This window comes from Ornithorhynchus anatinus, chromosome 18, assembly GCF_004115215.2.
Source record: "Ornithorhynchus anatinus isolate Pmale09 chromosome 18, mOrnAna1.pri.v4, whole genome shotgun sequence".
NCBI classification, from domain to species: Eukaryota; Metazoa; Chordata; class Mammalia; order Monotremata; family Ornithorhynchidae; genus Ornithorhynchus; species Ornithorhynchus anatinus.
In genome coordinates this window covers 10,322,504-10,349,940 of record NC_041745.1, presented here as the reverse complement: position 1 = coordinate 10,349,940, position 27,437 = coordinate 10,322,504, and the positions used below count along the sequence as shown (strand labels likewise).

General features: G+C 46.5%; 1 protein-coding gene across 3 annotated transcripts in view; it reads left to right on the top strand.

The window, feature by feature from the left end:
* Window positions 1-1,355: 1,355 nt before the first annotated feature.
* Window positions 1,356-27,437, top strand: part of USP9X (ubiquitin specific peptidase 9 X-linked) — a 128,990-nt gene continuing 102,908 nt past the window's right edge. For 2 of the 3 annotated variants that reach the window (XM_029083039.2, XM_029083038.2), the window contains exons 1-2: window positions 1,356-1,373; window positions 26,199-26,452. In XM_029083039.2, the coding sequence (XP_028938872.1) occupies window positions 26,357-26,452 (96 nt within the window). In that variant the 5' untranslated portion in view covers window positions 1,356-1,373; window positions 26,199-26,356. The remainder of the gene's footprint in view (window positions 1,374-26,198; window positions 26,453-27,437) is intronic. The other variant, XM_029083040.1, reaches the window with a different exon arrangement.

The following is a 27,437-nucleotide window of genomic DNA, read 5'->3' as shown; positions in this document are numbered from 1 at the left end:
GGTGGAAAGAGCCTGGGCTTGGGAGTCAGAGGTCGTGGGTTCGAGTCCCGGCTCTGCCACTCGGCAGCTGGGTGACTGGGGGCAAGTCACTTCCCTGGGCCTCAGTGACCTCATCTGCAAAATGGGGATGAAGACTGGGAGCCTCACGTGGGACAACCTGATGACCCTGTATCTCCCCCAGCGCTTAGAACGGTGCTCTGCACAGAGTAAGCGCTTAACACATACCAACATTCTTCTTCTTCTTCTTCACTGGGCCTCAGTGACCTCATCTGCAAAATGGGGATGAAGACTGGGAGCCTCTTGTGGGACAACCGGATGACCCTGGATGTCCCCCAGCGCTAAGAACGGTGCTCTGCACAGACTAAGCGCTTAACACATACCAACATTCTTCTTCTTCTTCTTCACTGGGCCTCAGTGACCTCATGTGGAAAATGGGGATGAAGACTGGGAGCCTCACGTGGGACAACCGGATGACCCTGGATGTCCCCCAGCGCTTAGAAGAGCGCTCGGCACATAATAAGCGCTCAAGCAGCACCATCATTATTATTCTCTAGTGACGGGGGGGGGGGGGCCGGTCCTCCCGCCGCGGGCTCCCGGCGGCCGTAGCGCTTTGACAGGAGTCACGTGACGGGGAGGGCGGGGCCGCCCTATCAGCTGCCGAGGCGCCTCCCCCCCCCCCACCGCGGGCCCAGGAAAAGGGAGGGCGGGTGACGTCATCATCCGGGCCCTCGCCGCCGGGGCCGTTCACAATGGAACAAAAACAAGCGGCCGAAGCGAAACCGTCGGCGCGGCGCAGCCGCGGCCCGCCCTCCCCCCATTAACCCCCTCGGGCCCGCGCCCCCCACACTTCGCCCGCCGCCCCGGCCCCGCACCGCGTCGCTCGCGCCCGTGGGGGGGCCGGACGAGGAGGAGGAGGAGGAGGAGGAGGAGGGGGCGGGGTCCCGTCCCGGTCCGGGGGCGGGGGCTCAGTGACACGGGGCTCTGGGCGGCGCTGAGGCTGGTGGGAGTCTGCGCCGCCGCCGCCGCTCCCGCTCCCGCCGGTCCCGCCGCCACTGGCCCAGCCGTTTTTTTTTTTTTTTTTGGTCCGCCGGATCCGCCATATTGACGAGGACGATTGCGAGCGGCCGCTAGAGAAGGGCCGCCCCCCCAGCCGCCGCCCCGTCCTCGGCGGGGGACCCCCCAGCGGGGGCCGGGAAGGACCGGCCCCCCCCCGCCGGTGACGCAGGACCGGCCGCCCGCACCGCCGCAGCCCGGGGGCGGGGATGCCCGGACGCCCGGCCTGTCCTTAGGGCTCGGCGCGGCCCCTCGTCCTGCCCCCGCCGCCCCCCGCCGCGGGCTTCTCGGGGCGGGGGAGAAGGCGCCCGGGTTGTGGGGTGAGTAGCCGCCCGGACGAGGCGACGGCAGGATCGGCGGGGGGTGGGGGGGCCGGGCCGGGCCGGGCCGGCGGCCCCGGGGGGAGACGCGCCGGCCCCGAGCCTCAGGCCGCCCGTCTCCGGTTCTGTGTTTTGGACGGTGAGGGAAAATGGCTGACGGCTCCGTCCCTCTCCCTCCCCCCCGCCACACACAGACACAGACACACACACACACACACACACCCCGCCGGCCTTCCCCCTCCTCGTCGTCGTCGTCGTCCTCCGCCCCTTCCCCTTCCCGTCCTGTCTGGGGCCGAGGAGGATGTCGGCCCTCCGTGCCCGGCCCTCGGCGGCCCCGCTGCCCTCGGAGGCCCCGCACCCGCCCCCGCCCTCTCCCTCTCGTTTCCCCTGACACCCAACGCCATTACTGACTGAGCCGGACTGATTTGGGGCCGGGCGGAGGGCTCGCTAGGCCCACACCGGCGCCCCTGCCTCTCCTCCCTCTCCCCTTTAATTCGCCCCAGATCCTTGCTCCCCCGACTGTGTGTGTCCCCCTCTGTACAGCTTCCAGGACCGACCCTCCAAAAGAAATCCTTTTCTTTCTTTCTTTTTTTTTTTTAAAAAAAAAAAAAGGTGTGTCTCCCTCTCTCCTCCCTCCCCGGCCTCCTGCTAATGGTGCAAGACGTGAAATGCCGGGAGAGGAGCAGCAGTGTCATTTCCACGATTCTGCTCCGTTGGGATGAGCGGGGACCGAAGACGAATTGTATTTCCTTTTTAAGGGGCCAAGGCGGGGCCGAACAGCAGCTGGAAAGGGGACATCGGGACGGTCGTGGTGACCAGCGATTCAGAGCCGGTTGTAGACATCATTAGGGAGCACCAGCTTACCCGCCAACTTTAAATTGGTGTTCAGCCCCTCGCATCTGTCTGTGAGGCCTTTTCTTTCCCCGTAGGCCCCCCCCCCCCCCCCACCCCGAGCCTGCTGCAAGTTGGCCGAGAGGGTAACTTGGAATAGGAGGTCAGTCGTTTTGGTGGGACGGGGTTTAGGGAAGAATTGTTCTCTTTTCTCATTCAACCCATCTAGGGATCTGCTCGATTTCTGTTGAACTTGTGCTAGTGATCCCGGCAGATTGTGGTTACGGGACTGGCTACTGATTGCAATTCCTCCAGGAACTTTAAACAGTTGGCGGGCTGTGTACAGGCCCCACGCGATGGGCACCATCTTGATTGGAGCCCGAATTCCGATTTGTAGGTGCCGTGGTTGGGTTCAGCGGCATCACTTGTTTCGAAGGGAGATAAAGGACATCCGTCAACTTGCTCTCTCTCTTTCTCTCTCCAAACTTTCATAGTTAAAGCTTCACTTTCCAAAATGAAGTGGTCAGCTCCCGGTTGAGGTAGTGGAGTGAACTCCTCACTGGCTGGAGCAAAATTTTGGTAGCGTTTCGGAAAAGTCGGAAACCTTGGAAGAACTCTAAATAGAGAGATTTTGTAAATCATTAAAGTGGACCCATAAAACCTTTCACGAGTTGAAAAACAAAACCTTCCAACAAGCAGCCGATCCTCCCTTTCTCCCCCATTGCCGCCTTCGTCTTGGAGCTTCTTTAGGGCCTTTTCTGTTCGGACCCTGGGACGGACTTTATGCAGTTGCATTTTCTCCTTTCTCCCAGTACTTTTTCATTAAAAACATCTCCTTTAGTTGTGTTACCTTCTGTTTCCTTACAGTCGTACCCCTTACTTGATCCTTCTGATGGGTCTACTTTCAAAACTGATTGGAGAGATTTTACGCTGGGTGCCAAAACAGTGGATCTTGACATATGGAAATCTTGACTCCTTAGGCCGTAATTACGAAACGTTCACCGGCTTTTCCACAATAGTGGATTTCCCAAGTTCTTGAGAATTGCCTATTGATAATACTCGAGATGATTCTGGTGGATTCCCTACATTACCTTGTAATGCCTGTCCCTGTCTTGCAGGATAGCTGTCACGTTTTACGAATGCCTCTTTAAAGAGAACTCTTTCCTCTTTCGTATACACAATTCAGAGAAGGGTCTTTGAAAATTAATGCCTGTGTAGTAGGTAAATAGCACTTAAATTGGACAAATAGGTTTTCATCACTCTGTCTGCTTCAATCATTTTTTAGTGGTATTTAAACGCCTACATTATGCTAAGTGCTGGGGTAGATACAGTTTTATCAGGTCAGACGGAACCTGTTCCCTCAATGGAGCTCACGGTCTAAATCTAGGGGACAAGGGGTATTGATTCTCTATTTTTCAATTGAAAAATGAGGCACAGTTAAAGAATCTGAGCACAGAAAAGTTAGTGACTTGCCGTGGGTCACAGAGCAGACAAGTGGTGGATCAGGGTTTAGATCCCAGTTCCACTGATTCTCAGGCCTGTGATCTTTCCCCTAGGCTGAACTGCTTTCCCACACTGTTCTTGAGAACAGTTCTTCAGAATTAATGGGATCTTTAATATTTTGTGGGATTATTACTTAAGATATTAGGAATGGCCAGAGATGTGAATTTTTTGGGGGGGTGGAGGGGAGGAGCGGGGGGAACAGATAGTGGCTGCCATATCTAAAACTTTGAATTCATATAGAGAAAATTAAATATAATTTGAAAATAAGTGGTTGATTTTTTTCTTACTCATTTAAAAAAAAAAACAACCCACCAAAAGAACCTATCTGCATCTCCTCATGCTTGCCTTATAATTCTCCAGACGTGATTTTTTTTTTAACTTAAGGGATATTTTGCAAACAGCATGTGTCACTCTTCAGTAGTATTGTGTGGAAGGTTATCCTTAAAAAGCAATGTCATTATCCATAAATCGTGTAGAACATGTTTTGAACACAGGCCTTAATGCGGTAAGAGCAGCAGGTCCAAGTGGAAAGAGCAAGGGCCTGGGAGTCAGAAGACTTGGGTTCTAATTCCAGCTCTGCCAACGGTCTGCACTGTGACCTTGGGCAAGTCACTTAACTTTGCTGGGCCTCAGTTTCTTCAGCTGCAAAATGGGGATTAAGACTGTGAGCCTTATAGGGGGCAGGGACTGTGCCCTGTATCTACCCCAGCACCTTGTACAGTGCTTGGCATGTAGTGTTTAACAAATGCCACAGTCATCACTGTGGAGTTTAGAATTTTAATCATACAGTTGATGGAATCCATAGGTTTCACAACCATCTGGAATGTAATATACATTTGTCTTTTTAATATAAATGAATTTTGGTGGACTTGCTAGAGAAGATAGACTAGGTTGAGGAATTTGATCAAGTGGAAGGTAAACTCAGGGGTGGCATTTAGACCCAAATAGCTTGACCTTATGGAAGCTGTTAGAGTACGATTTTAAGTTGACATTTAGGGTTTATTAGGTCTTCCGCAATAGGAAATTAACTTCATACGGATGCTAGCCGAGCTAATGAAGTTGGAGCTGCTGTCCTTCAAGATTATTAGCAAAGCCTTTTAATTATTTCATGCAAGCCAGCATTAATACTGCTACAGTATATTTGGAGGCATTAGTATTGGACCAGAGTATTACTAATGATAATCATTAAGTCCAGAGCAAAGTGCAAAGCACTGTAATAAGCAGAGGGAAAGAAATACACTGCCTAAATACAAATACGGTTTCTGGTCCCCAAGGACTCACGATCTAAGAATAAGGGGGGAGGGAAAGCGTTGGTGAAAGACGAACAGAGATCTCAAAGATGGGGATGACTATATCAATCAATCGTATTTAGTGAGTGCTTCCTAAATGCAGAACACTGTAGCAAGCGATTGGGAGCAGGCAAGAGGATAAAGTAAAGACCCATTCCCTGCCTACAATGAGTTTACAGTCCAGAGGGGGAGACGAGCATTAATATGTGTAATTCATAGTAGATAATTTAAAGCTTTGTTCGTAAGTGCTCCGGGGTTGAGGCTGGGGTGAATACCAAATGCCCAAAGGTCACAGGTCCAAATGCATAGACGACGCAGAAGGGAGAGGGAGTTGGGGAGAAAAAGAACGTCTCCCCAGGATGGGATTCTAAATGTAGAAGAAATGGCAGGATTTCAGGTTTCTAAAGTGCACCCTGAGGCTCTCAGAAGCGAAAAGCGTGGTTGTCATTGTTAAATTGAGTTAGGTATAGATCTGTCAGCTTACAAAGTCCATTTTACTTCTACAAAAGTTTGGTCTTGGTACACCCAGTTCTCCCCTCCCCCTTCCCCCCCCCCCCCAAAAGCCAGGGTCATGCTGTCACCAAACCCCACATTAAGGAAAATTCTCGTTATCCCATTCCCTGTGCCTGTCGCACAGACACTCCTTCCGGCCCAAGGAACCCCGTATCCCAATAGTCTTCTATCATCGGGTGACCCTTCTCTGACTCGCGAACAATCCTCCGGCCGAAACGTAGCTCGAAAGCAAGCACTGTGGCAGGCCTAGTTGTATTCCATATTTCAAAACCCAGCTTAATTTTGACTTTTTTTTCCTGTTCAGTTAGCCCCTGTAAGAGGGTCTCTGTTACGGAATGAATAAAATGCAGACTATGCAAATAAATGCTTGTTCCACATTTATCAGGTTGTAGATTCTGTGGTTACTAACAGAAAAATTTGGTGAGATTGGGTACCTCTCAAGGCTCTTAATGTCATATAGAATTTGTAGGTAATCTCTTTGGAAAATGCAGATTAGTAGAAGTTAAGCCTGCAATACTAACTTGAACAGTCCTTTCAGTGGCCCATATTTATCTTTCGGGTTCTACTTCATAAACTGAAAACTTTTATTTTTCGGAGAATAGATGTTGTAGGGCAGGGAGTTCTGAAATGTGAGCTTTTAACTTTAAATGTTCCTTCAATTGGATTAAAATCATGATTTTTTTAGTTATATGAAGAGCGACTAAACAGTAGGTAGAGTGAACTAGTGCTTAGAGGAAGAGCTAAGTGGCTACTTGGCTATCATGTTATTGATCAGTGCACAAACTGCAATTTCTAAATTTTTTTCTTTAATGTAACAAACATGGAAGGCGGTCCAAAGTGGAATAGATTAAAAGGGTGGAACTGCTGAGAAAAGGTGGAAGAAGTGTTGTTTTTCATACAGTCGTGATCAGACAGGCTATGATCCTTATTCAGTGCTTACTCTGTCCCAAGCACTGTACTTGGGAGAGCATGGTACAACAAACTTGGTTAGACACGTTACCTGCCCTCAAGGAGCTTACAAGTCTAGGTGGGAGACAGACTTTAAAATAAATTATGGCTAAGTGCATAAGTGCTGTGGGCCTGAGGGTGGGATGAATATCAGATGCTTAAAGGGTACAGATCCAGGGGCCTAGGCGACACAGCATAGAGAAACCGAAATGAGGGCTTAGTCAGGGAAGGCCTCTTGGAGAAGATGTGATTTTAATAAGGCTTTGAAAGTGGGGAGGGAGGTCATCTGGCGTAGATGACGGACTCAAGGGTCATATATCTAGTATTTAAGTTATCAAACTTAACAATTTAAGCGCTTACTATGTGTGAAGCACTGTCCTAAGCTCTGGAGTAGAGGCAGCATATCCTAGAAAAAGTTGCTCAGGTACCAAGAAACCCCCTGAATACCTCAAAGGAGAGGAGGACTGTTGGATCTATTTCTCCTCTAACTCCAGTCTACACTTCACTGTGCTGCCCAGATTATTTTTTTTTCAATGAAATTTCAATTTACGCCTCCCTGTTCCTCAGACACCTCCAATGGTCACCTGTCCATCTCTGCACAAATTAGAAACTCCTTACCATTGGCTTTAAGGTGCTATCAGCTCTCCCCATTTGAGGTTCCCCCGCTAATGCCCCACTACCACCCAGTTTGCACGTTTGACTTCTCCAGTGCCAGCTTGCTCACCTGACCTCCATCTCTTCTGCCTCGCCTCTGACCCTCGCCCATATCCTCCCTCTGGCCCGGAACTTCCTCCCCCTTGATATCCGGCAGACCGCCACTCTCTCCGTCTTCAGAGCCCTACACGGAAAATCAAACAGAAAGCTTCCAAGACACCTTGCCTGCTAACCTCTTATTTCCCCACCCTATTTGCTCTCCCTTCTGCATCATCTATGCTCTTGGATCTGTTGGATATTTACCCCAATCTACACACACATCAGTGTCCTTATAGTTTGCTGTTTCCCCCATCTATAATTTATTTCATGACTGTCTTCCCCACTAGACTGTAAAGTCTTTGAGGGCAGGTATCATGTCTAACCACCTCTGCTTATTCCATACTCTCCCAAGTGCTTAGTACAGTGCTCAATTCGTGCCGTTGATTGTCAGGAAAAAAGTATAATGCTACTAACTATCATGGCTTGATAATTGTATTTCCATTTCTCCTTGTGTAAATTAGGACAAAATTGTGATGTTAAAAAAAAATGTTAGTGAGATTTCCCCAGTAATAATGAGAGCATTATAAGGGCGTGAAATGTTATGTACAAAAAGACTTTTAGGTCAGAGTGATGGTCCAGCCACTCCAGAATTCATTCTGTCTCCAGCAGTGACAATATCAGGTAGTTGGAGTTCAAAATCTAAAGTTTTGCTCTTAAACTTGAAGTAAAATGTGGCATCTCAGAGAATCGTAACTGGAAGGGATGTCAGCATTATCTAAATAATCTGGTAGATGGAAAACTATCTTGAGCAGCAGGTACTCTGTTAGGTGGCTTAAAATCTTTACTGCCATGGGCTCCATAATTTAGGAAACCCAGTCCAGCATCTTTTGACCAACGCTTCTTTGAAAGTCACCCAGTGGAGCCTCATTATAGTTTCAGGCCTTGCATATGCTGTTGTCAGTGGAGATGTGATAACTTTGCCTTTATATTCCTTCATCTCTATTGACAGATGAATTACCCTTTGGCCTTCTCTTCTTCAGGAACGATAGTCCCAATGCCTGTAATCTCTATTCAGATATTATCTGATCTAGATGTTTAATTCTTGTTTTGAGTTGCTGGTTTTACTCCCCCCCATTCCTGGCCAGCAAAGCTTCTCCATTTCTTTCTAAATATGAAGCTTCCAATGGGACAGACTCTTCTAACAAATGATCCCGAGTGTTAGCATGAGTGCCACTGCTAACCGGTGGGGAAAAAACGTATGTGGTTCTTGTCCCAATCTGATATTAGCTATTGAAATGCCAGGCTTATTTGCTGATTTGAGTTCGTGTGACTCCTCCAATTATCTCCATTTTGAATGTGTGAAGGTTGTTTCACCAGATTTTTCCCTTGCTTTTTTTGCCCCCATTGAACTTGAGCTTGATTAGGATGACTTCCATTTGTCAAAGTGGTTTAAATTCTAAGCTTTTGCTTGCAAAGACTAGCCTCAAGGGGACCAGAGTAGCCATTCAGTTAGTCTGTCGTATTTATTGAGGGCTTACTGGGTGCAGACCTCCGTATAAGCGCTTGGGAGAGTGCAGTATAACAATAGACAGACACATTCCCTGCCCAAAGCGAGCTTCCAGTCTCGTGGGGGAAGTCTGTGGGTACTCCTGGAGGAGCCTTTTAATCACACCATCAAAGGCCCTCAGTTTTCTGGGTTGAATGTGAGAGAAAATGGGAAGAGCAAAAAATAAAACAAATTTTCTTTTTTCTTCCCCAGGACACCCTGCAGACACCTTCCTCCTTTTGATTTTGGGGCCTGAAGTTTCCATGTAAAGGAGTGTGGGTCTTGTTCTGCCTCCCCTCCCCTTCTCCCAACGTAGGTCGATTAAATAATTTAGTTTGCTTTGTGTCCCTTTATCCAAGCTGTTGCAAAAGAAAAATTTCGGTCAAACCCATAAGAAGAATCACTTACCAAATGTTTGTGTGTGTCCCCCGCCCCTCCAGGATTGATGCGATTCCTAAGTGTATTAACCTGGCATCTGGTTGATTTAATAGCCTTTCTGAAGAGCATCGTGTCTTTCTTACTTGTGTACAAGACACAATACTCCGAAAAGAAAGTCCTGTCTGTCTCGTGATACTTTTATTTTTTTTTTCCCCTCCACAGAGTCATGGTGGCTGTAACCAGTGATCAAAGGGTTTGCAAGTTGATAATTTGGTCCTTTCTTCTCTTTCCAGATTTTAAAGTTAAGTTGCCATCTAGAATTTATACATCTCCCCTTTCCCAGTTTTTTTTTTTTTTAAAGTCGTGTAAGTACTCGCGAAATATTTCCAAGATCAGAATGAGGTTAGTTGGAAAAAAATACAGAGCAGGTCACTAAGGACCGAAAAACAGATAAAAAATGGTAAGGCAGACCTATGGCTCAAGAAGGCTCTACAGTGGTGTGAATGAGCAGTGTACTACTGTTTGAGTTGAACCTGTTAAAAATGAGAATTAATAGGAATATGATATACAAGGGCCAGGAAGTAGTCCTTCAGTTATACTTGGCAGTGGGTCAGAGCCTTTTGGATTGTTGGTACAATTTTAGTCTCCATATGTTCAGCCAAAGTGGAGGATCAATCACATTCTCTTAATTGCTACAAGAATATTAATAATAATAACGATAATGGTATTTGTTAAGCGCTTACTATCTGCCAAGAACTGTTCTAAACACTGGGGAAGATACAGGGTGTACTAAACAGTTGTCCTGTATCTCCACCGAGTCCAGAATACAAAAATGGGCTTCAGTTTCACTGAGGCTGGTTAGACATGGCATGAACTTCTTCACTGTAAGGGCGATTTAAAACAGGAAACTAATGCGAGTTGTGCTATGAAGCGCTCTAAAAATAGGCTTGACAACCATCTGTTTTAGATGGGCTATGTGACCTCTTGAGGCCCTTTCTAACTTGATGATTCTACGGGTTTGGTTTCGTCTCAAAAATGATACAAGTGGTCCTGCAGGAAACTGTCATTTCTTTCAGAGTTCAGGTATTCAGGAAGCTTTGCTAATTTAAAAATCACCACTTTTAAATGCCGTCTTTGAATGGAGGCGACACTGTTTTAATGCAATTTTATCCCCTTCCATCCAAGAGGGTACACCCCCACCCTGCCCCAGACTGGTTTAATGGGCTTTCCTTTAAAAAAAATTTAAAAAAAAATTCACAACCTCTCTAATGTCTTGGGTTACTAGTGTTCTCTTCATCTAGTAAATTACTGCTGAAAGGAGGTGGTCCTCATTTCTTTGGGCTTCTTACTAATCCGGGCAGCCTCCTTGGCCCAGGATTTTCCCAACACTTCGCAAGCTGAGGAAATAAGCCTCTGCTCTCAACAGTTATGTCAAGGGTGGAGCTCCTCCGTGGTATTAGGTTTGGAGGATGGGGACTACCTCAATACCACTTCTCTGAGGCCCATGGAAAGGGACTTCTTAATAATGATAGTAATAATCGTTAAAATTAGGTGTGTATTCTGTGCCATGCACTGAATTTGCCACTGGAAGAGATACAAGATTATCAGGTTGGACACAGTTCTTGTACCACAAGGGCTCACTAAGGAGGAGGGAGAAGAGGTATCTCATCCCTATTTTACAGATGAGGAAGCTGAGGTCCAGAGATGTCAAATAGCCTGCTTCAGGTCCCATAGCAGTTGAGCGGTGGGGGCTGGAATTAGGACGCGCGGGGTCATTTCACCAGGCTGTGCCATTTCTCTTGGGGGCCTTGTGATGCCATGTTTGTGTCCATTCAACACTCCTGCCTTTGGGGGCAGCGGGAAAGGAAAACAAGGCTTGTCTTTGGGTGCCTTATGGTGTGGGGTGAATTTTAAGGATATTTTTATTTTCGATGCTTTGCCCAGGTCCACGGGCTTGTGGTGCAACTGGTGCTTAAACACTGAATCTTAAGTTGAAATGATGCAAGTGTGAATCAATTTTGGCATAAGAAAGAAGTTGTAGATGCAGGATGGGTTTAGGAGCCAAGATTTGATATCTGACTTTTACCAAACTTACCCAGAATTATGTTCTTTGTCGATTTATAGATGTGTAGTAATCTAGCTACAGATCTGTTTCTAGATGGAGTCAGAGAGGTCCCAGGCTACAACCTTAAGTTTTCCTTCATCGATGGGCCGACCCTCCATGGTGGCTCTGCCTGGAGATTAGAAAACCTACATTTCCAATCTTCCTCTTTAGATGTTCTTCTCACTCCCTCTGTCCTTCCCCCACTCTCCATTGTTTTAAAATGGTGACTTCATTAGTCCCCCACACTGCTGATTTTTGTGGTTTTGTTTTTTCCACTTTTTTTTAAAGTGGTATTAAGCACGTTACCATGTGCCAGGCACTGCTGTAAGCCCTGAGGTAGATACAAGGTAGACTCAGTCTTTGTCCCACTTGGAGCTCACAGTCTTAATCCCCATTTTACAGATAACGGAGGCACAGAGAAGTGACTTCCTCAAGGTCACACAGCAGACAAATGGTAGAGCCATGATTTAATACTCAGCTCTTTCTGACTCCCAGGCCCAGTCTCTTTCCACCAGGCCACGCTGCTTCTCACTTGCCAGTTGCCGCGGTTGGGCCGGGCCAGCCTGTGGTGTGACGCCAGCCTGTGGTGTGACTGCAGCCGTCCCCTGAACCGCCGAAGCTATGGGGAGCGGCCTGGGCCGGCCCCGAAGGAGGCCATCCCACCGCCTTGTCCTTCTCTGACTTGGTCCAGACACTGTGGATATGGCAGTCCTGGGGCTACGAGGAGGGGAGAGCAAGGGTGGTCCCATCCTAGGCTACTCCCCCTGCCTCGGCCGGTCCGGGCCTGCTCCCACAGCTTTGGCAGACCTGGTGGATGAGGAGCTGAAGTTAGGGAAGGGACTGGCCCTACACTTCTGAGATGTTCGGGGAGGAAGAGGGCCACAGGGAAATTGCGGTGATTCATTCACTCAGTCGTATTTATTGAGTGTTTGGGGGAAGTACAATATAACAATTAACAGATACATTCCCTACCCACAGTGAGCCTTCAGTCTAGACAGGGGGAGACAGACATTAATATAAAAAAATGACAGATACGTGTCCAAGTGCCGTGTGGCCGGGGGTCGGAGAAGGATAAAGGGAGTAAGTCAGAGTGTTGCCCAAGAGAGTGGGGGAAGAGGAAAGGGGAGGCTTAGTTAGGGAAGGCCTCCTGGAGGAGATGATGAAGGGATGGCTCCTGTAAGCTTCTTAATAATAATGATGGTATTTAAGCGCTTACTCTGTTCCAGGCACTGAACTAAGCGCTGGGGTGGATACAGGCAAATCGAGTTGGATACAGTCCCTGTCCCATGCGGGGCTCACAGTCTGCTCGGCAGGGGACATGTCTACCGACACTGTTATATCGTACTCCCCCGAGTGTTTGGTACAATGCTCTGCACAGAGTCATAGCTCAATAAATGGGGGTTAGGATTGTGAGCCTCTTGTGGGGCGTGGACTGTGTCCCATCTGATGATCCTGTATCCACCCTAGTGCTTAGTACAATGTCTGGCACATTGTAAGCGTTTAACACCATAAAATAAATACCATTTATTGACTTATTTGGGGGTTTGTGGTGGGGTGCACAGGGACTGGTGGGGAAACAATTCAGGGACATGAGAGAGAACAGAGAGTTTGGGGAATGGGGAAGGGGCTGGGTTACTTGGTCACCAGGCAAAGTCACCAAGGAAGGTTGACGCCTCCCTTTTAACCTCCGATGGAGTACTGTCCTTTAGGCAATAAAAAGAGTAGATGCCATAATGCTGAAATGGTGTCAAGTTAGAAACTCCTTGCCATTGCTTTCAACTCAAAAGGTTATAAATTGAGCGCTGCCGGTAATTTGAATTTTTGCTCTCATATTCGCTGTCCTAATTTTATTCCTCTAAGCTAATGCTGTCTTTGAATTCGTCTTGAGAAATCTGACCAAGCTTCCAATCATTTGATGGTGTTTGAGTGCTGACTGTGTGCCGAGCACGGTACTGAACGCTTGGGAAAGTACACTACAGTAGAGTAGGTAGGCGCAAACGATCTCTGCCCTCAAGGAATATACAGTCTACAAATGGAGTCAGACAGTAAAATAAATAACAGATGGGAGAAATTGTGCAGTATAAGGATAAGTAAGATCTGTTAGGCTGGCGTGAGCATCAGAGTACCTAAGAGGTCCGCAGCCAAGGGCATAGTTGACACGCAGAGAAGGGAAATGAGGATTTAGTTAGGGAAGGCCTCTTTGAGGAGATGCAGCTTTTAGGAGAATTTTGAAGGTGGGGAGAGTAGTGGACAGTCAGTTGCACATAAATAATAGCGATGTTATTTGTTAAGCGCTTACTATGTGTCAAGCACTGTTCTAAGTGCTGGGGTAGATACAGGATCATCAGGCTGGGCACAGTCCCTGTCCCTCAGGGGGGCTTACAGTTTTAATCCCCATTTGGAAAGGCAGGGAACATGTCTACCCACTCTGTTATATTATACTCTCCTAAGTGCTCAGTACAGTGCTCTGCACACAGTAAGTGCCCGATAAAACCATTGATTGGGAGGGCGTTCCACGTTTAAACATTTATGTGTTTATTTTTTAAAGCTTTAGGTGCCTATTAAACCTCTTGGGTTAGTGGACTTGGTTTCTTATTCAGTTAATCAATGGTACTTAATAATGAGTGCATGGGAGAGTATAATGCAACAGATTACAATACAACAGTCCCATCCCCCCCACAGTTTGGAAAGTGTTTTGTGTGCAGGGGAAATGCCTACCAAATCTGTTATATTGTACTCTCCCGAGCGCTTAGTGCAGTGCTCTGCACTCAGTAAATGATTGATTGGTAGGCACATTCCTTCCCCACATGAGGAAGACATTCCTTAAAGTCCGTCCATATGCTCTGGACTTCTTTGGGGCCTGGCTTTGTTTTGCCTTGATTTGTCTCGCCGCTGAACCCTTGCCCAGTCCTCTCTCTGGCTTGAAACTCCTTCACCCATCATATCTAACAGACCACCGCTCTCCTCATCTTGAAAACCCTGCTCAAGTGCTATCGGCACCGAGGCCTTCCCTGACTATCACTTCATTTCCCCACCCTCTTGGTCCTCCCTTCTGCGACGTCACCTTTGCTCACTGCACTGTCAGCTCCACAGCATTTATGCACATATCCTTCCACCCTGCCCTTTCTCTCATGTGTAATTTAAGTAGGCGGCAGGCTCCTCGTGGATAGGGATCATGTCTACTAACTCTGTTGTATCCTCCCAAGCACTTTAGTACAGTTCTCTGCACACAGTACATGTTCAATAAATACCATCGACTGATGGTAATATTTGAGCCTGTGACAGTAGGCATTTTGCCAAATCTAGGGAATACAAGCCCTACTTTTAGGAGCTCGGATCCTTTTGGCTTCTCATCTTCAATCAATCAGTCGTATTTATCGAGCGCTTACTGTGTGCAGAGCACTGTACTAAGTGCTTGGGAGGGTACACAACAATATAACAGGCACATTCCCTTCCCACAATGAGCTTACAATCTAGAAGGGGAGACAGATATTAATATAAACAAATTACAAATATGTTCACAAGTGCTGTGGGAGTGGGTTGGGGGGGATGAATAAAGGAAGCCAGTCAGGGCGACACAGAAGGGAGTGGAAGAAAGGGAAAAGAGGGCGTAGTCAAGAAAGGCCTCTTGGAGGAGATGTGCCTTCAGTAAGACTTTGAAGGGGGGGAGAGTAATTGTCGGTTATGAAGAGGGTTGGCGTTCCAGGTCAGAGGTGGGACGTGGGCGAGAGGTCAACGGTGAGATATATGAGATTGAAGTACAGTGAGTAGGCTGGTGAGAAAAGTGAAGTGTGGGGGCTGGGTTGTAGTAGGAGAGTAGCTAGGCGTGAGGTAGGAAGGGACAGGGTGATTGAGTGCTTTACCGCTGATGGTGAGGAGTTTCTGTTTTTTGCAGAGGTGGATGGGCAACCTCTGGAGGTTCTTGAGGAGTGGGGAAACATGGGTTGTATGTTTTTGTACAAAAATGATCCAGGCAGCAGAGTGAAGGGAACTGAAGTGGGGAGAGACAGGAGGCAGGGAGGTCAGCGAGGAGACTGATAATCAAGGTGGAATAAGGTTAAGTGCTTGGATTAACAAGGTAGTAGTTTGGACGGAGAGGAAAAGACAGATTTTAATGATGTTGTGGAGGTTGGACTGACAGGATTTAGTGATCGAATGAATATGTGGGTTGAATGAGAGAGAGGAGTTGAAGGAGGAGCAGGGGAGATTTTAGGAAGATCACGTCTGATGGTTTCACTTTTCTCAAAGTAGGTGGCCAGGTCATTAGGGGCAAGGGGAGACAGGAGGCTTGAGGTGGGAGTTAAACGTCTGGAAGAACTGATGAGGGCAGTGGCCATGGATGTCAGTAAGGATGGAGAAATAATTTTGCTGGACAGCGGAGAGGGCAGAGTTAAAGCACCTAAGGATAAACTTGAAGTGGATGAGGTCGGCTTGGTATCTAGATTTCCGCCAGCAGCGCTCTGCGGCTCATGCCCAAGAGCGGGGGCGGTGGACTGTGGAGGTGATCCAGGGCTGTGGGTTAGCTGTTGGAGATTGATGACAGGATAGGGGAGCGAGAGAGTTGAACTCAAAGCGGAACGTGTTTAGTGTCAGTTAGGTTGTCAAGAGAAGGTAGTTTGGGTATGGAACCGAAATGGACCCTACAATGGATAGGGTCAAAAGATCGGAGGTCCTGAATTAGAACATGTACTAGAGACTGCACAGCAGTGTATTAAGTGCAGGGATTGATAAGATGAGTTTGCACACAATATCTGTGCCCCGAGGGGCTGGGCCAATTAATGGTATTTATTGAGCACTGTCCTAAGCGCCTGGGAGCATTCTCTACAACAGTTGGGCCACACGTTCCCTACACCAATGGGCTTGCAGTGTACATGGGGAGACAGACGTTAATATAAATTAATTGAAACTATATAATCCTTCGATGCATAAGCAAGTGCAGTAGGCTCCCAATTCAGGGGGAGAGTAGGCATGTTGAACAAGACGAATACCTTCCAGACAAATTAGAGCAAGCCAAGGGGCGTCAATACAAAATATCTACATGAAACTTTGTCACTGATGTGTTGGTCACTGTCCCACTGGGGGCAACCAGTCCCAGATGGAAAGCAGTGCTGCCTCAGGATTTTAAGAGTGGAAAAGAACGGCTCGGCTGCCTCTGTGTTGGAAAGGAAGCATTAATTCAATCATATTTATTGAGCGCTTACTGAGTGCAAAGCACTGTATTAGCCCCAGTTTTTGGGTGAATCCTGACGTTATCCCCACTACCCCTGCCCCGTATCATCAGACTATTTAACCTCTGAGAGAATTAAAAAAAAAAACAAAAACCTTTGTACCATCTTCTCCACCATGTGAGCCCCCCCCCCCCCAAAATGTTAGTGGATCTATCTAAACTGGAGCCTTACTAGTAGGTTATTCTCCCTCTATAGACAAAGTGCCATTTACCATAGGTGATGAACCTGTGGTCGTGGGGCTACCCGACTCCTGTCGTGGCCGTCTCCCTCCCTAGCCACCGTTGCCGGGGCGGAGACCCGTCCCTTGGAAGCCCCTGGCACCGTTCAGGCTCCAGGATCCACGCCGGGACCATCCGACAGCTGGAACAGCGACCTTCCTGCTCATTCCAACCTGAGAGAAGGCCCACCCTCGCCAGAATATGGGGCAGCAGGGGCCTCCTTCCCAAATGAGACTGTTGGGACGGTTGTGGCGGTTTGGATCTAACTTGGCCCCGTGGGAAGTGGTGAGGAGCCCCGAGGACGGTTCCCCGCAGAAAGGTACTGCCGGCTCTCTCCTTGTTCCTGCTGAGCTTACTCTGTTCCTCTTTCCTGGCCACCGTTCTTCTCCCTCTGTCGTTTAGGCCGTGAGACCCCTCTGCAGGCCAGATTCACGTTGAAATCAGTAGCCTCAAGCCTCTCCCCAGTGCTCACTGTTTTGTGCATCGAAGCATTTAGTAAACATCCCAAGTGCACTGTTTTGGGTTTCCAGGAAGTCTCTGGGTTAAGTCGGCCTCGGGTTTTAACTGGGAGACAGGGTAGCAGCTTAATGGAAGGGAGAGCTCCAATCGTCGCCTCGATCCTTTTCCCAGCCCCCGAATGAGAAAACATTGAACTTGCTGATTTCTCTACCCATTTAGTACCTTATGAAGTAACTCAGGGTATTTTTAACAGACATTACTAATGTTTCCAGGTTTGGTGTTCAGAATTAGTTTGGCATTGAGAAGTATTCTGGAAAATGAAGTTGTTGGAGAAAACGGTTTTTAGAGTTTTAGAAGAAGCCTTGGACTCGACAGGGAAATATTTTCCGCTGGAAAGAAGCTAATCTTGAAAAGCTCACCTAAATTTTTTTCTGTCCATGTTTTGATGTGAGGACATTAACGTAGCACAAAAATTAAATTCCAGCAGCCAATGTGGTATGAATGTTGGATTGGAATTAGAAAATGTAATTTCAGGTTTATGTTAAGTTTTAGTTTCTCATTTGCAAAGTACCATACTTAACATCTAATTCCTGCAATACTGTATTAAAGATTGTTTTATGAATGGCATGCAGTTCTTGATTGAAAAAAATCATACAAGGACTATATTTTTTAAAATGGCAAAAGTAGAAGATTGTACTTTTATCATATTCCAGAGTTGATCGCTAAGATCCTTTTTTCACCAAAAGACAAATTTTAGTAATAAGGAGAGTCATTCCCAGATTAGTTATTTTTTCTGATGGGTGGGTTTTAATTTTCTACTCTTTAAGTGCAAGTACACAAATGAAGAGAAAAACCATTTACTGTGCCAGACTCAAGACAATGTGAAGCTATACCTTGGGAGCTTTTTGTCAAGATAGAGTCAGTGAGTGTGCTGCTTCTTTAGGAACATTTTTCATGTATCTTACCTGGTCTTTGATGTATAAGTCTTTGATTATAGAATCTCTTATTAATAATAAGAATATTAACAATTATGGTATTTAAGTGCTTACTATGTGCCAAGCACTGTTCTAAGCACTGGGATAGATACAAAGTAAACAGGTTGTCCCATGTGGGGCTCACAGTCTTAATCCCCATTTTCCACATTTTCCACATTTTCCACATGAGGTAACTCAAGGCACAGGAAAGTTAAGTGGTTTGCCCAAGGTCACGCAGCAGGCAGGTGGCAGAGCCGGGATTAGACCCATGTCCACTGACATACATGTTCTTTCCAGTAAGCCACCTTGCTTCTCTTGGAAATCCAGTTTTCATTTTTATTCAAATATGAAATTTGGGAGTATTTCCATTTTTCCCCCAGTAGTTTTTGTAAAATTCTGATCAGGTCAAGCCCAAAGAATGATGTCAGTGCTGGCGTGGTTTTGAAGAGTTTTTCCTTTTTAACGGTACTAACGATCTTATGGTTTATCCAATAGCCATGTCTCCACAAGGAAGTGGTTTATTGAGAGGAATTTTTTTTTCCAGTTGAAAAATCTGTTGTGGAACTAAATATGTGTGGGACAGGCCTTGCATTGCTCAGTACATACCTACCATTAGGAGAGATCATCTCTGGTCAAGAATGGACCTTTTTGTAGTAACCTCACTAGTGTTTCCACTTTGAGTTATCTCAGCACACCTGGGTGATTGAAAGAAAATATTTCGGACTTTCCACCTCCTTGCATGTCTTCATACCCATCTGTTGTTTTGGTGGCTGCAGAGCAATACCTAGAGTCCAGGTAGAGAAGGCAAGGCAGTAGAATCACGGGGTAGCTCTTAATCGGTACAGGGTTGCACTGCCTTATAATAATGTTGGTATTTGTTAAGCGCTTACTATGTGCAGAGCACTGTTCTAAGCGCTGGGGGAAACACGGGGGAATCAGGTTGTCCCACATGGGGCTCACAATCTTAATCCCCATTTTACAGATGAGGTAACTGAGGCCCAGAGAAGTTAAGTGACTTGCCCACAGTCACACAGCTGACAAGTGGCAGAGCTGGGATTTGAACTCATGACCTCTGACTCCAAAGCCCATGCTCTTTCCACTGAGCCACGCTGCTTCTCTTATATAAGCACGCTGCTGCTTATATAAAAGAGCAAGTTTTTCTGGTGCCTTTTGCATAAATATATATGTATTTAATGTGAATATTGCTGCTCTAAAATGGTGGTAAAGGAAAAACCCAGAGGAGTTTCAAAGCAAATCAGTAATACTCACCATGTACTAATGGTAAGAGGTGTTCAGTTCAACTTTGCAAATGGGTTGAAATCTTTTCCCCAAAGCACTTGACACCAGTGGTATGGTTACATACCGATCATTGTCATGGGCATTTATGGAACTCTTTCTGTGTGCAGAGCACTGTACTAAGTGCTTCGAAGAGTACAGTACGACAGAGTTGGCAGACCGATGTCCCCATGGGTCCAGCCCTTCTACTTTCATTCAGTCGTATTTATTGAGCATTTACTGTGTGCAGAGCACTATACTGAGTACTTAGAGTCCAGTACAACAATAATCACATTCTTTGCCCACAGCAAGCTTATTTAGTATCTGCCGGAGGAAAGCGAGTGAGCCGGGCTGAGGCGAGTAGGGAGATTTGGATTGGGATAATGCCCTAGGGCTGGAGGGAGGAGTGGGGATGGGTGGGAAAGTGTCAGAGAAGGCAGTCCTAACTAGGAGGATCAGAGTATAAAAAGTGGGTCACCTGCTGGACCTGCAGATCAATCACTGGTATTCATTGAGCGCTCACTGTGTGTGGAGAGCTGTACTAAGTGCTTGGGAGAGTACAGTATAACAGATTTGGAAGACACGTTCCCTTCCTGCCAGATGGCCACATCAGAACTTTGGAAAAAATGACCGTCTTAGAGTATTTCATTAATGTTCACTGCCCTCAGTCCTCAGTTTTAATCATTTTGCATGCACTGGGTGATTCTTTGTATTACATCAAACAGTTGTTTAGGGTCTTTGTAATCTGGTTGAGAATTGCTAATTCAGAAAAAGCTATTGATTCTATTGCATATTTGGGATTGGGGTAAAATTTGCATTACAGAGTATGGACAGTATTTTTCTAGAGAGGTGAAAAGGCAGATAGGAAGGAAGTCTGATAAACAGGGAAGTTTGATAAATGTGCAAATTCAGGCATCATTTTGTCTTCCTCTTGGTTTTTTCCCTAAATTTCAAAGCTTACCTTTCACTTCTTATTTTCCTTCACTTCATCCCCTAAAATTGGAAATGTTTTTAGAAATTGCAGTATCTTTCATTCACAACTTAATTTTCATTTCACTGAGAACGAGTTAGTAAGCAGGGGAACAGAGAGAGCGATTACGTTAAAATAGGCAGATTACCAAAAGCATCAGATCGCTTCCATTTTTTGGCTTTTTTATTATCAAAAAAAGGTCTGATTTTTAAAACAGCAAAGCGCACTTCAAAACACTTAGTTCAATCAACCAGTAATGCGTAGTTGAGCACTTTCTGTGGGCAAAATTTCGTTCTTTCAGAAACCCGCATTAAGAAAGCTCGGGCACATAACTGCTTCTTCCGACATAGCGGGGTGCTGTACCTAAAATAGGCTTGCGGTGGTGGAATAATGTTTCTTAATTCCCTGACAGAATTCTAGCCAAAACATGCTTTGTGGCAGAACAGTACTCACCTAATTATCTCTATCGATCAGTGGTATTTATTGAGCACTTACTGTGTGCGGAGCACTGTACTAATCTGTTGGGAGAAGAGTTGGGGGAAGTGGGGGAAGAAGTGGGGAAAGGCATGATCCCTACCCACAAGGTGTGTACAGTCTCGAGGAGGACACTGAAATTAGGATTATGTACCTAAGTGCACTTGGGCTGAGGAGTGGGTATCCCATGCTTTCTCTTCCCCACCTCTCCTGGCAGCCAAGTACAAGAAGATGAGACAAGATGTATGGCAAAATGGTGAAGAAAGATAAAATATAAGAACTATGTTCTTTTTCTCCCTCCTCCTTTCCCTCTGAATCTCTGACGTATGTCTTTCCTCAAACTACCTCAAGCAAAGCTTCTTTGCCCTCTGACTATTTTGAATAAAGCAAAAATGAAGGCATCTAAGATTTGAGGTCTAAAGGGGGAAAGTGAGGTAAAAGAGAGGCGTAATCTCAATAGGAGCGTGGTTGAAAAGGAAGAACCTTACTTAAGCGACACAGTGGTGTGGAGAAAGATAAGTCAAGGGGTGTATTTTCCATTCTGGAGCAGGAGATTTCAGGTTGTCTTAAGTCCAGAGTCTGTATGGTGATAGTCCTAATTGGGTCTGTTTCTCCAATCAGTGTATTAAATATTTAGTTCATCAATCCAGCAGAATCACCATCTCTTCAATGCTTTGTGCCTTTGAATATTTTTACTTGCATTTTGAGGTCTTCTGGAATAACCTCTATAGCTCCTGCTTACTGGAGTTCCATTAACCACACGTGGAATCAAGCAGGGGGATGGCTGGGTGGTCCCATATGACCAGCTGCTGCAGCGGCTCCAATCAGCCATTCGCTTTGAGGACTTACTGTGGGCCGAGCATTCACTCAGTCCTATTTCTTGAGCACTTACTGTGTGCAGAGCCCTGCGCCATGCTTGGGGAAGTATAATACAGCAATAAACAGGCATATTCCCTGCCCACAATGAGCTTATGCTGTACCAGGTGCTTGGGGGAGCACAATCCATAGAGTGAGCAGAGCCCCCATAGTCACCTTGCTCCCGGAGCATCCCCTAGATTGGCTCTGGGGGCCTGGGTGAGGATGGGTGTCCAGTTTAATCTGATCAGGCTCTGAACAGGGTCGATGAGAGCTTCTGGCCCAGCGAGGACCGGAGAAACCCTCCAAAAAGCCCCAAGCCATCCGGGGACCACCATCTGTTAGAAGTGGGCAAGAAACAGAGTCAATTGGCTCCTCTTCCAGGTCCCTTCCAACTCTTTGAGGACAGGATGGGCTAGCTCTGGCTGGCTGTGTGGGCAACGTAAAGCTAAGCCCACTTCATGTAGATCCCACAGGAACAATGCCCTCCTTGCCTTCATGGAGATTTCTTCCAGTAAAAGTTCTGAACTTGCTGGTTGAAAAGCTATTTGGTGTTCAGTGTGTGTTGGATGTCATTCACTAAATTAATTTATTTGGGTTTATAAAAGTGCATCATGTCCATGAACCTAGGGAAGGGAACGGGAATATATCTTTAATTTCCTAATCTCCAACCAGCAGGGTGGGAATCAATCCAGCAAGGATATTGATTGAGCATTTACTCTGTGCAAAGTGGTATTAAGCACTTGGGAGAATGCAATATAATAGAGTAGTTAGACTGCTTCCTGGCCCACAATGAGCATACGGTCTAGAGGGGGAGACAGACAATAATATAAATAAATTATGACTTTGTAATAATAATGGTGGAATATGTTAAGCGCTTACTATGTGCAAAGCACTGTTCTAAACACTGGGGGATACAAGATGATCAGGTTGTCCCACGTGGGGCTCACAGCTTTAATCCCCATTTTACAGATGAGATCACTGAGATACAGAGAAATTAAGTGACTTGCTCAAAGTCACACAGCTGGCAAGTGGTGGATCCGAGATTAGAACCCACAACCTCTGACTCCCAAGCCCGGGCTCTCTTCAGTGAGCCACACTGTTTGCCTACAGAAGTGCTGTGGGGGGTGAGTGGTCAATAGAGGGTCCAAATCCTAGTGCAGAGGCGACTCAGAAGGGAGAGGAATAAGAGGAAATGAGGGCAGTTTCAAACAGTAATCAAAGTAGAAGAATTGAATAAGCACATGCCTAAGTGTTGAGGATGAGTATAAGTAGGACCACCAATGCTAGAGGTGACCGATGGATTTATGTGACTTTGGGTGCTGGAAATTAACCTGGTAAGGCATGTAGGAAGAGGTGGGCTTTCTCAAGGGCTTTGATCACAGGCAGGACTATGGTCCATCAGATGTAAGGGGATTGGGAAGGGAAGAGCATTGGTGCTAGTCTAGCAAATTATGTCATGGTGGTTGGCAAACCTATGGTATTTTTCCCCTTTAACCTGATAGTGATCTTGGAAGAGCTGTCAGTGATGCCTTAAGGGGAAAGAACCTCACAGGAAATGAGATAAAAATCTTTTTTTTTTCTGGTTTGTGTGTCTTTTTTGGTTGGTCTGACAGTTTGCTTATAACAACTCTAGAATTGACAAAATTATACTTTTAAAGCATGCCAACAAAAATGTTTGGATGTGTCCTCTCAGAATCCTCATTTGTTGCCTATTGTTGCATTTTTGATCCCTTGACACCCGATGGGCTAAGATGGGCCTGTGGAAGTTTCACGTGTTGTCATTTCTTCGTAGCATTAGATAATTGCCCTCATATTTATCTAGCTTAGGAACTGTTTTTTATAGGGGGGGCGGGGGGCTTCATAATGGAGGAGTGCTGTCTCCTCCTGTGGAGTGGAGATTAAGGTTAATTCAATGTCTCTTTTCTCTCTCTCTTCCTGAATTTCATTTTCTGCCCAGCAGTTCTGATGCCTGCATTGGTTTTGGTGACTAACATTTAAAAGATCTATCTGACGTTTGATATTCTGGTCCTATTACGTTAGGACGCCGAAGTGGTCATCTTCCGGGGATGAGGAATGCAGATGGAGGAAGGGACCAGGAAGGGAAATGGAATAGGTCGAGGGGCCGAGCTTCCCTTTTAAGAGAGCTCTTATGCTCGAGGAGGAGGTCATTTCCTGGAGAGCCTCGAGGTCAGTGATGAATGAGGAGCTAGCTGGCAAAGTATGCATTTTTTTGTTCCTGGGTAGAGAGAGGACAAGGAAATCTGTACTGGGTTCTAATTCTGGCTCCGCCTCAGTTCTGCTTTGTGACCATAGGCAAGTTGCAACTTCTCCGGGCCTCAGTTACCACAGCAGTAAAATGCGAGCCCCATGTGGGACATGGACTGTGTCCAACCTGATTTGCTTGTATCTACTACCTCATGGCTTAGTACAGTACCTGACATATAGTAAGTGCTTAAATATCAAAAAAAACCCCAACAAAACACTTGGGTTAAGGAGGAGTATACTTCTGGTTCACGGTGTGGGTTTGGGGCTGGACTATCTCAGTGGCGGGAGGGAGAGGGGAGGCTACTCCAAACCCAAGTCGTTCCCAGAGGTCGGGGTGGCTCGCGTGCCCATTCGAGTGTCAAGGAGGAAGTACACAAGTTCCAGGGGTAACTGTTGGGCTGCTATGACTTGGGGTGTTGGTGGGATGGGGGGAAAGTCAGGGAAGGCTTTCTGCATGAGGAAGGATTTTAGGAGGGCTTTAAAGGTGGCCACCCAGGGACACAAAGTTTATTCCTCTAGACTGTAAACTCATTGTGGGCAGGGAATGTAGCTACCAACTCTGTCGTATTATGCTCTCTCAAGCGCTTAGTACAGTGCTCTGCACACAGAAAGTACTCAGTAAATACCACTGACTGATGGAGGACAGATTCCAGAAGTCCTAGAAGCTACTAATGGGACAAAGATGACAGAATCTCCCATCCTGAGAGTAAAGGACCAATAGTCTGGGTAAAGGAATTGCTTATAATGGTTTGTTGGCAGAAGCACTTGCCCTCACTTCCCCGGCCAGTCATGTTCCCACCAGGGCATGGAATGCAGCAGGCACACACGGGTTTGTTATTTTTTAATGTGCAGGAACCATTCCCAGCTAAAGAGATCGCAGCCTAGCACTCATATTGTGTTCTAGTTCCATTCCCCGCAGCTGTTTGCCCTGGTAACCATGGCAGTCATTGTGCCGGAGAGCTCTCAATCGATCCATCAATGGTATTTATTGAGTGCTTACTGTGTGCAGAGCACTGAACTAAGTACTTGGGAGAGACCAATATAACAGAGGTGTGGTAGACACATTCTCTGCCCCCAGTAAGCTTCCAGTTGGGAGGACTCATGGTTTGGGATGACTTGGGGTGTTGGGAGGTAATCCATGGAGTCTTGTTGTAAGGGAGAGGATTTTATGAGGACTTGAAGGTGGGAAGAGATGTGATCTGTTGGATTGGGCCCAGTCCGTTTTGTCAGAATCTGGATGAATATAATTGAGTCAATTGCTTAAACTCCTTGGGGGAAAAGAGAATGCAGTTTAGCCAAAGAAAGAATGTGCTGGGGGAGGGTGATGTACCCCTCTGGCTTACGTAAAAGCTTTAAATGAACAGTGTAAGGACAGGCACCCGATCTCTTCAGAATGACACTGGAGACATTCCAAGTTATTTTTCAGGATCTGTTGTAGGGGATCACTATTCAGGGTAACCCCTGTAGGGATGAGCGTTCGTTATTTTAAAGAGATTTCTATGACTTCCTTAAAAACATAGTACACTCCTGCCGTACCGCCATCTGCTCTATCAAGTAAATCACATTTCCTCCAAGAGGTCTTTCACGACTAAGTCCTCGTTTTCCCTACTCACCCTCCCTTTTGCGTCACCTATTCACTTGATGATTTCCCCATCCTCTGCCCCACAGCACATCTGCACGTAGCCTTACAGTCTGCCATTTCCCCTCTCTGTAATTTATTTCTCGATCTGCCTCCCCCTCTAGACTGTCAACACATTGTGAGCAGAGATCGGTTCTACCAAATCTGTCGTGTTAGACTCTTCCACATGCTCAGTGTGGTGTTCTTCATGCCGTAAGTGGTCAGTAAAGACTACTGATTGATTGAATTTATCACAGGTGCAGTCCCATCCTCCAAACAAATTGGGGTGTACTCAGGTGGATTTTGATTTCCCAGAATCCCTTCTCTTCATAGCCCAGTTGTGTTGTGTGGTGGGGGAGGGAAGAACCCCGTCTCTCCCAACAAGAGTGAGAGCCTGGATTATTTTCGGGACCTACCTGGGGTTCTTCCCTTTTGATGGCAATCCCCTTTCCCATCACTTGACAAACTCTGGGGTCCGGCCTCATTTATTTAGCCACCGAGTCTCTCTCACAAGTTTCCCGTTGGACCGCTTTGCCACACAGCCAGTGGGATTTCTCTCTTAATCGCGCGTTCAACATTTCAGTTGGATTCCTCGACTTGTGGGCGATGCTGCACGTGCAGCCTTTTGAGCTTTCGCTGTTAACGTTTCTTCCCTTGCATCTCTCTTCTCAACTCCCTTAGGTTATGCAATGGTCGCTGCAACATGGCTCGCCCTTGAATTGGAGCTTTTTAAGACTGACACATGCAGGTACTGCATCGTCTCTAAGCGGACTATAATTCCTTCTCTCCCGACAACTACATAAGCAGACAAAATTGCAAAGATCTGCCCCGTGTCGAGTATGACAGCCACGACCCGTGGCTCTCCAGTCGGAGGGAATGACAACCAAGGCCAGGCTCCTGATGGACAGTCTCAGCCTCCCCTCCAGCAGAATCAGGTACGAAATAGGATGGCAGCAGGGGGGCAAAGGGGAGGAAGGGGCGGAATTGGATAGAAACCTCCAGTTTGGAGGTTGAGCACCATAAGCAGATTCAGGAGACCAGTGTCATCCGGATTCGTGGGTCAAACGGCCGGGTGACGGTTTATGGCCTCCAGACCGTAAGCTCATTGTGGGCAGGGAATGGGTCTGTTTATTGTTATATTGTACTCTCCCAAGCGCTTTGTTCTGGACACCGTAAGCGCCCAATAAATCCTTTTGACTGATGGCCTTGTACTTTAAAAGTGTATAAGGGAAGGATGCAGCTTTCCTCCTTGTTGGGCTGTATCGTTGATCCATTTTGGATAAAATGGGTTAAATAAATACCAAGGAAATTCGCGGTTTGGAAATATCCCTGGGGAATCTTCTCAAAAACCCTGCCTTCCCCGCCATAGTCCAGCTGTAGTGTTTGCAAACCCTTCTGTGTATTTCCGATATACTTTCTGATTCTTAGTATTTCTGATATAGAATGGCTTTTATTCTCTGCTTTGGTTCTAGTTTGTAGTAGGGCATGGTGTAATTCCTACAAGTACTGTGGAAATTGTCTCTAGAGCCTTTTGTAGGCACCAGTCCTTATATGTTCAGGAAGTCCGTGTTTGCTGTTTAAGGTTAGATCTCTGTGTGCTTTTTTAAGTAGAAGCTCAGTGATCCTAGTCTGGTTCTCCAGAGAGAGGTCTCTGATATACTATCACTTAATGTATATTGCATTTTTCAGAGTTGGTAGAGAATGTAGGGATTGAACTTGCGAAGGTGAAGAGTCTTTCTCCAAAAATTCTCAGGTAAACTAGAGAGTCTAGCCTGCATCCCCCTCAAGACTATAAGCTCGTTGTGATCAGGGAATGTGCCTGCTGATTCTGTTGAAATGTTATATTACACTCCCCCAAGCGCTTAGTCCAGTGCTCTGCATACAGTAAGTGCTCAGTAAATACCATTGATTGACTGCATA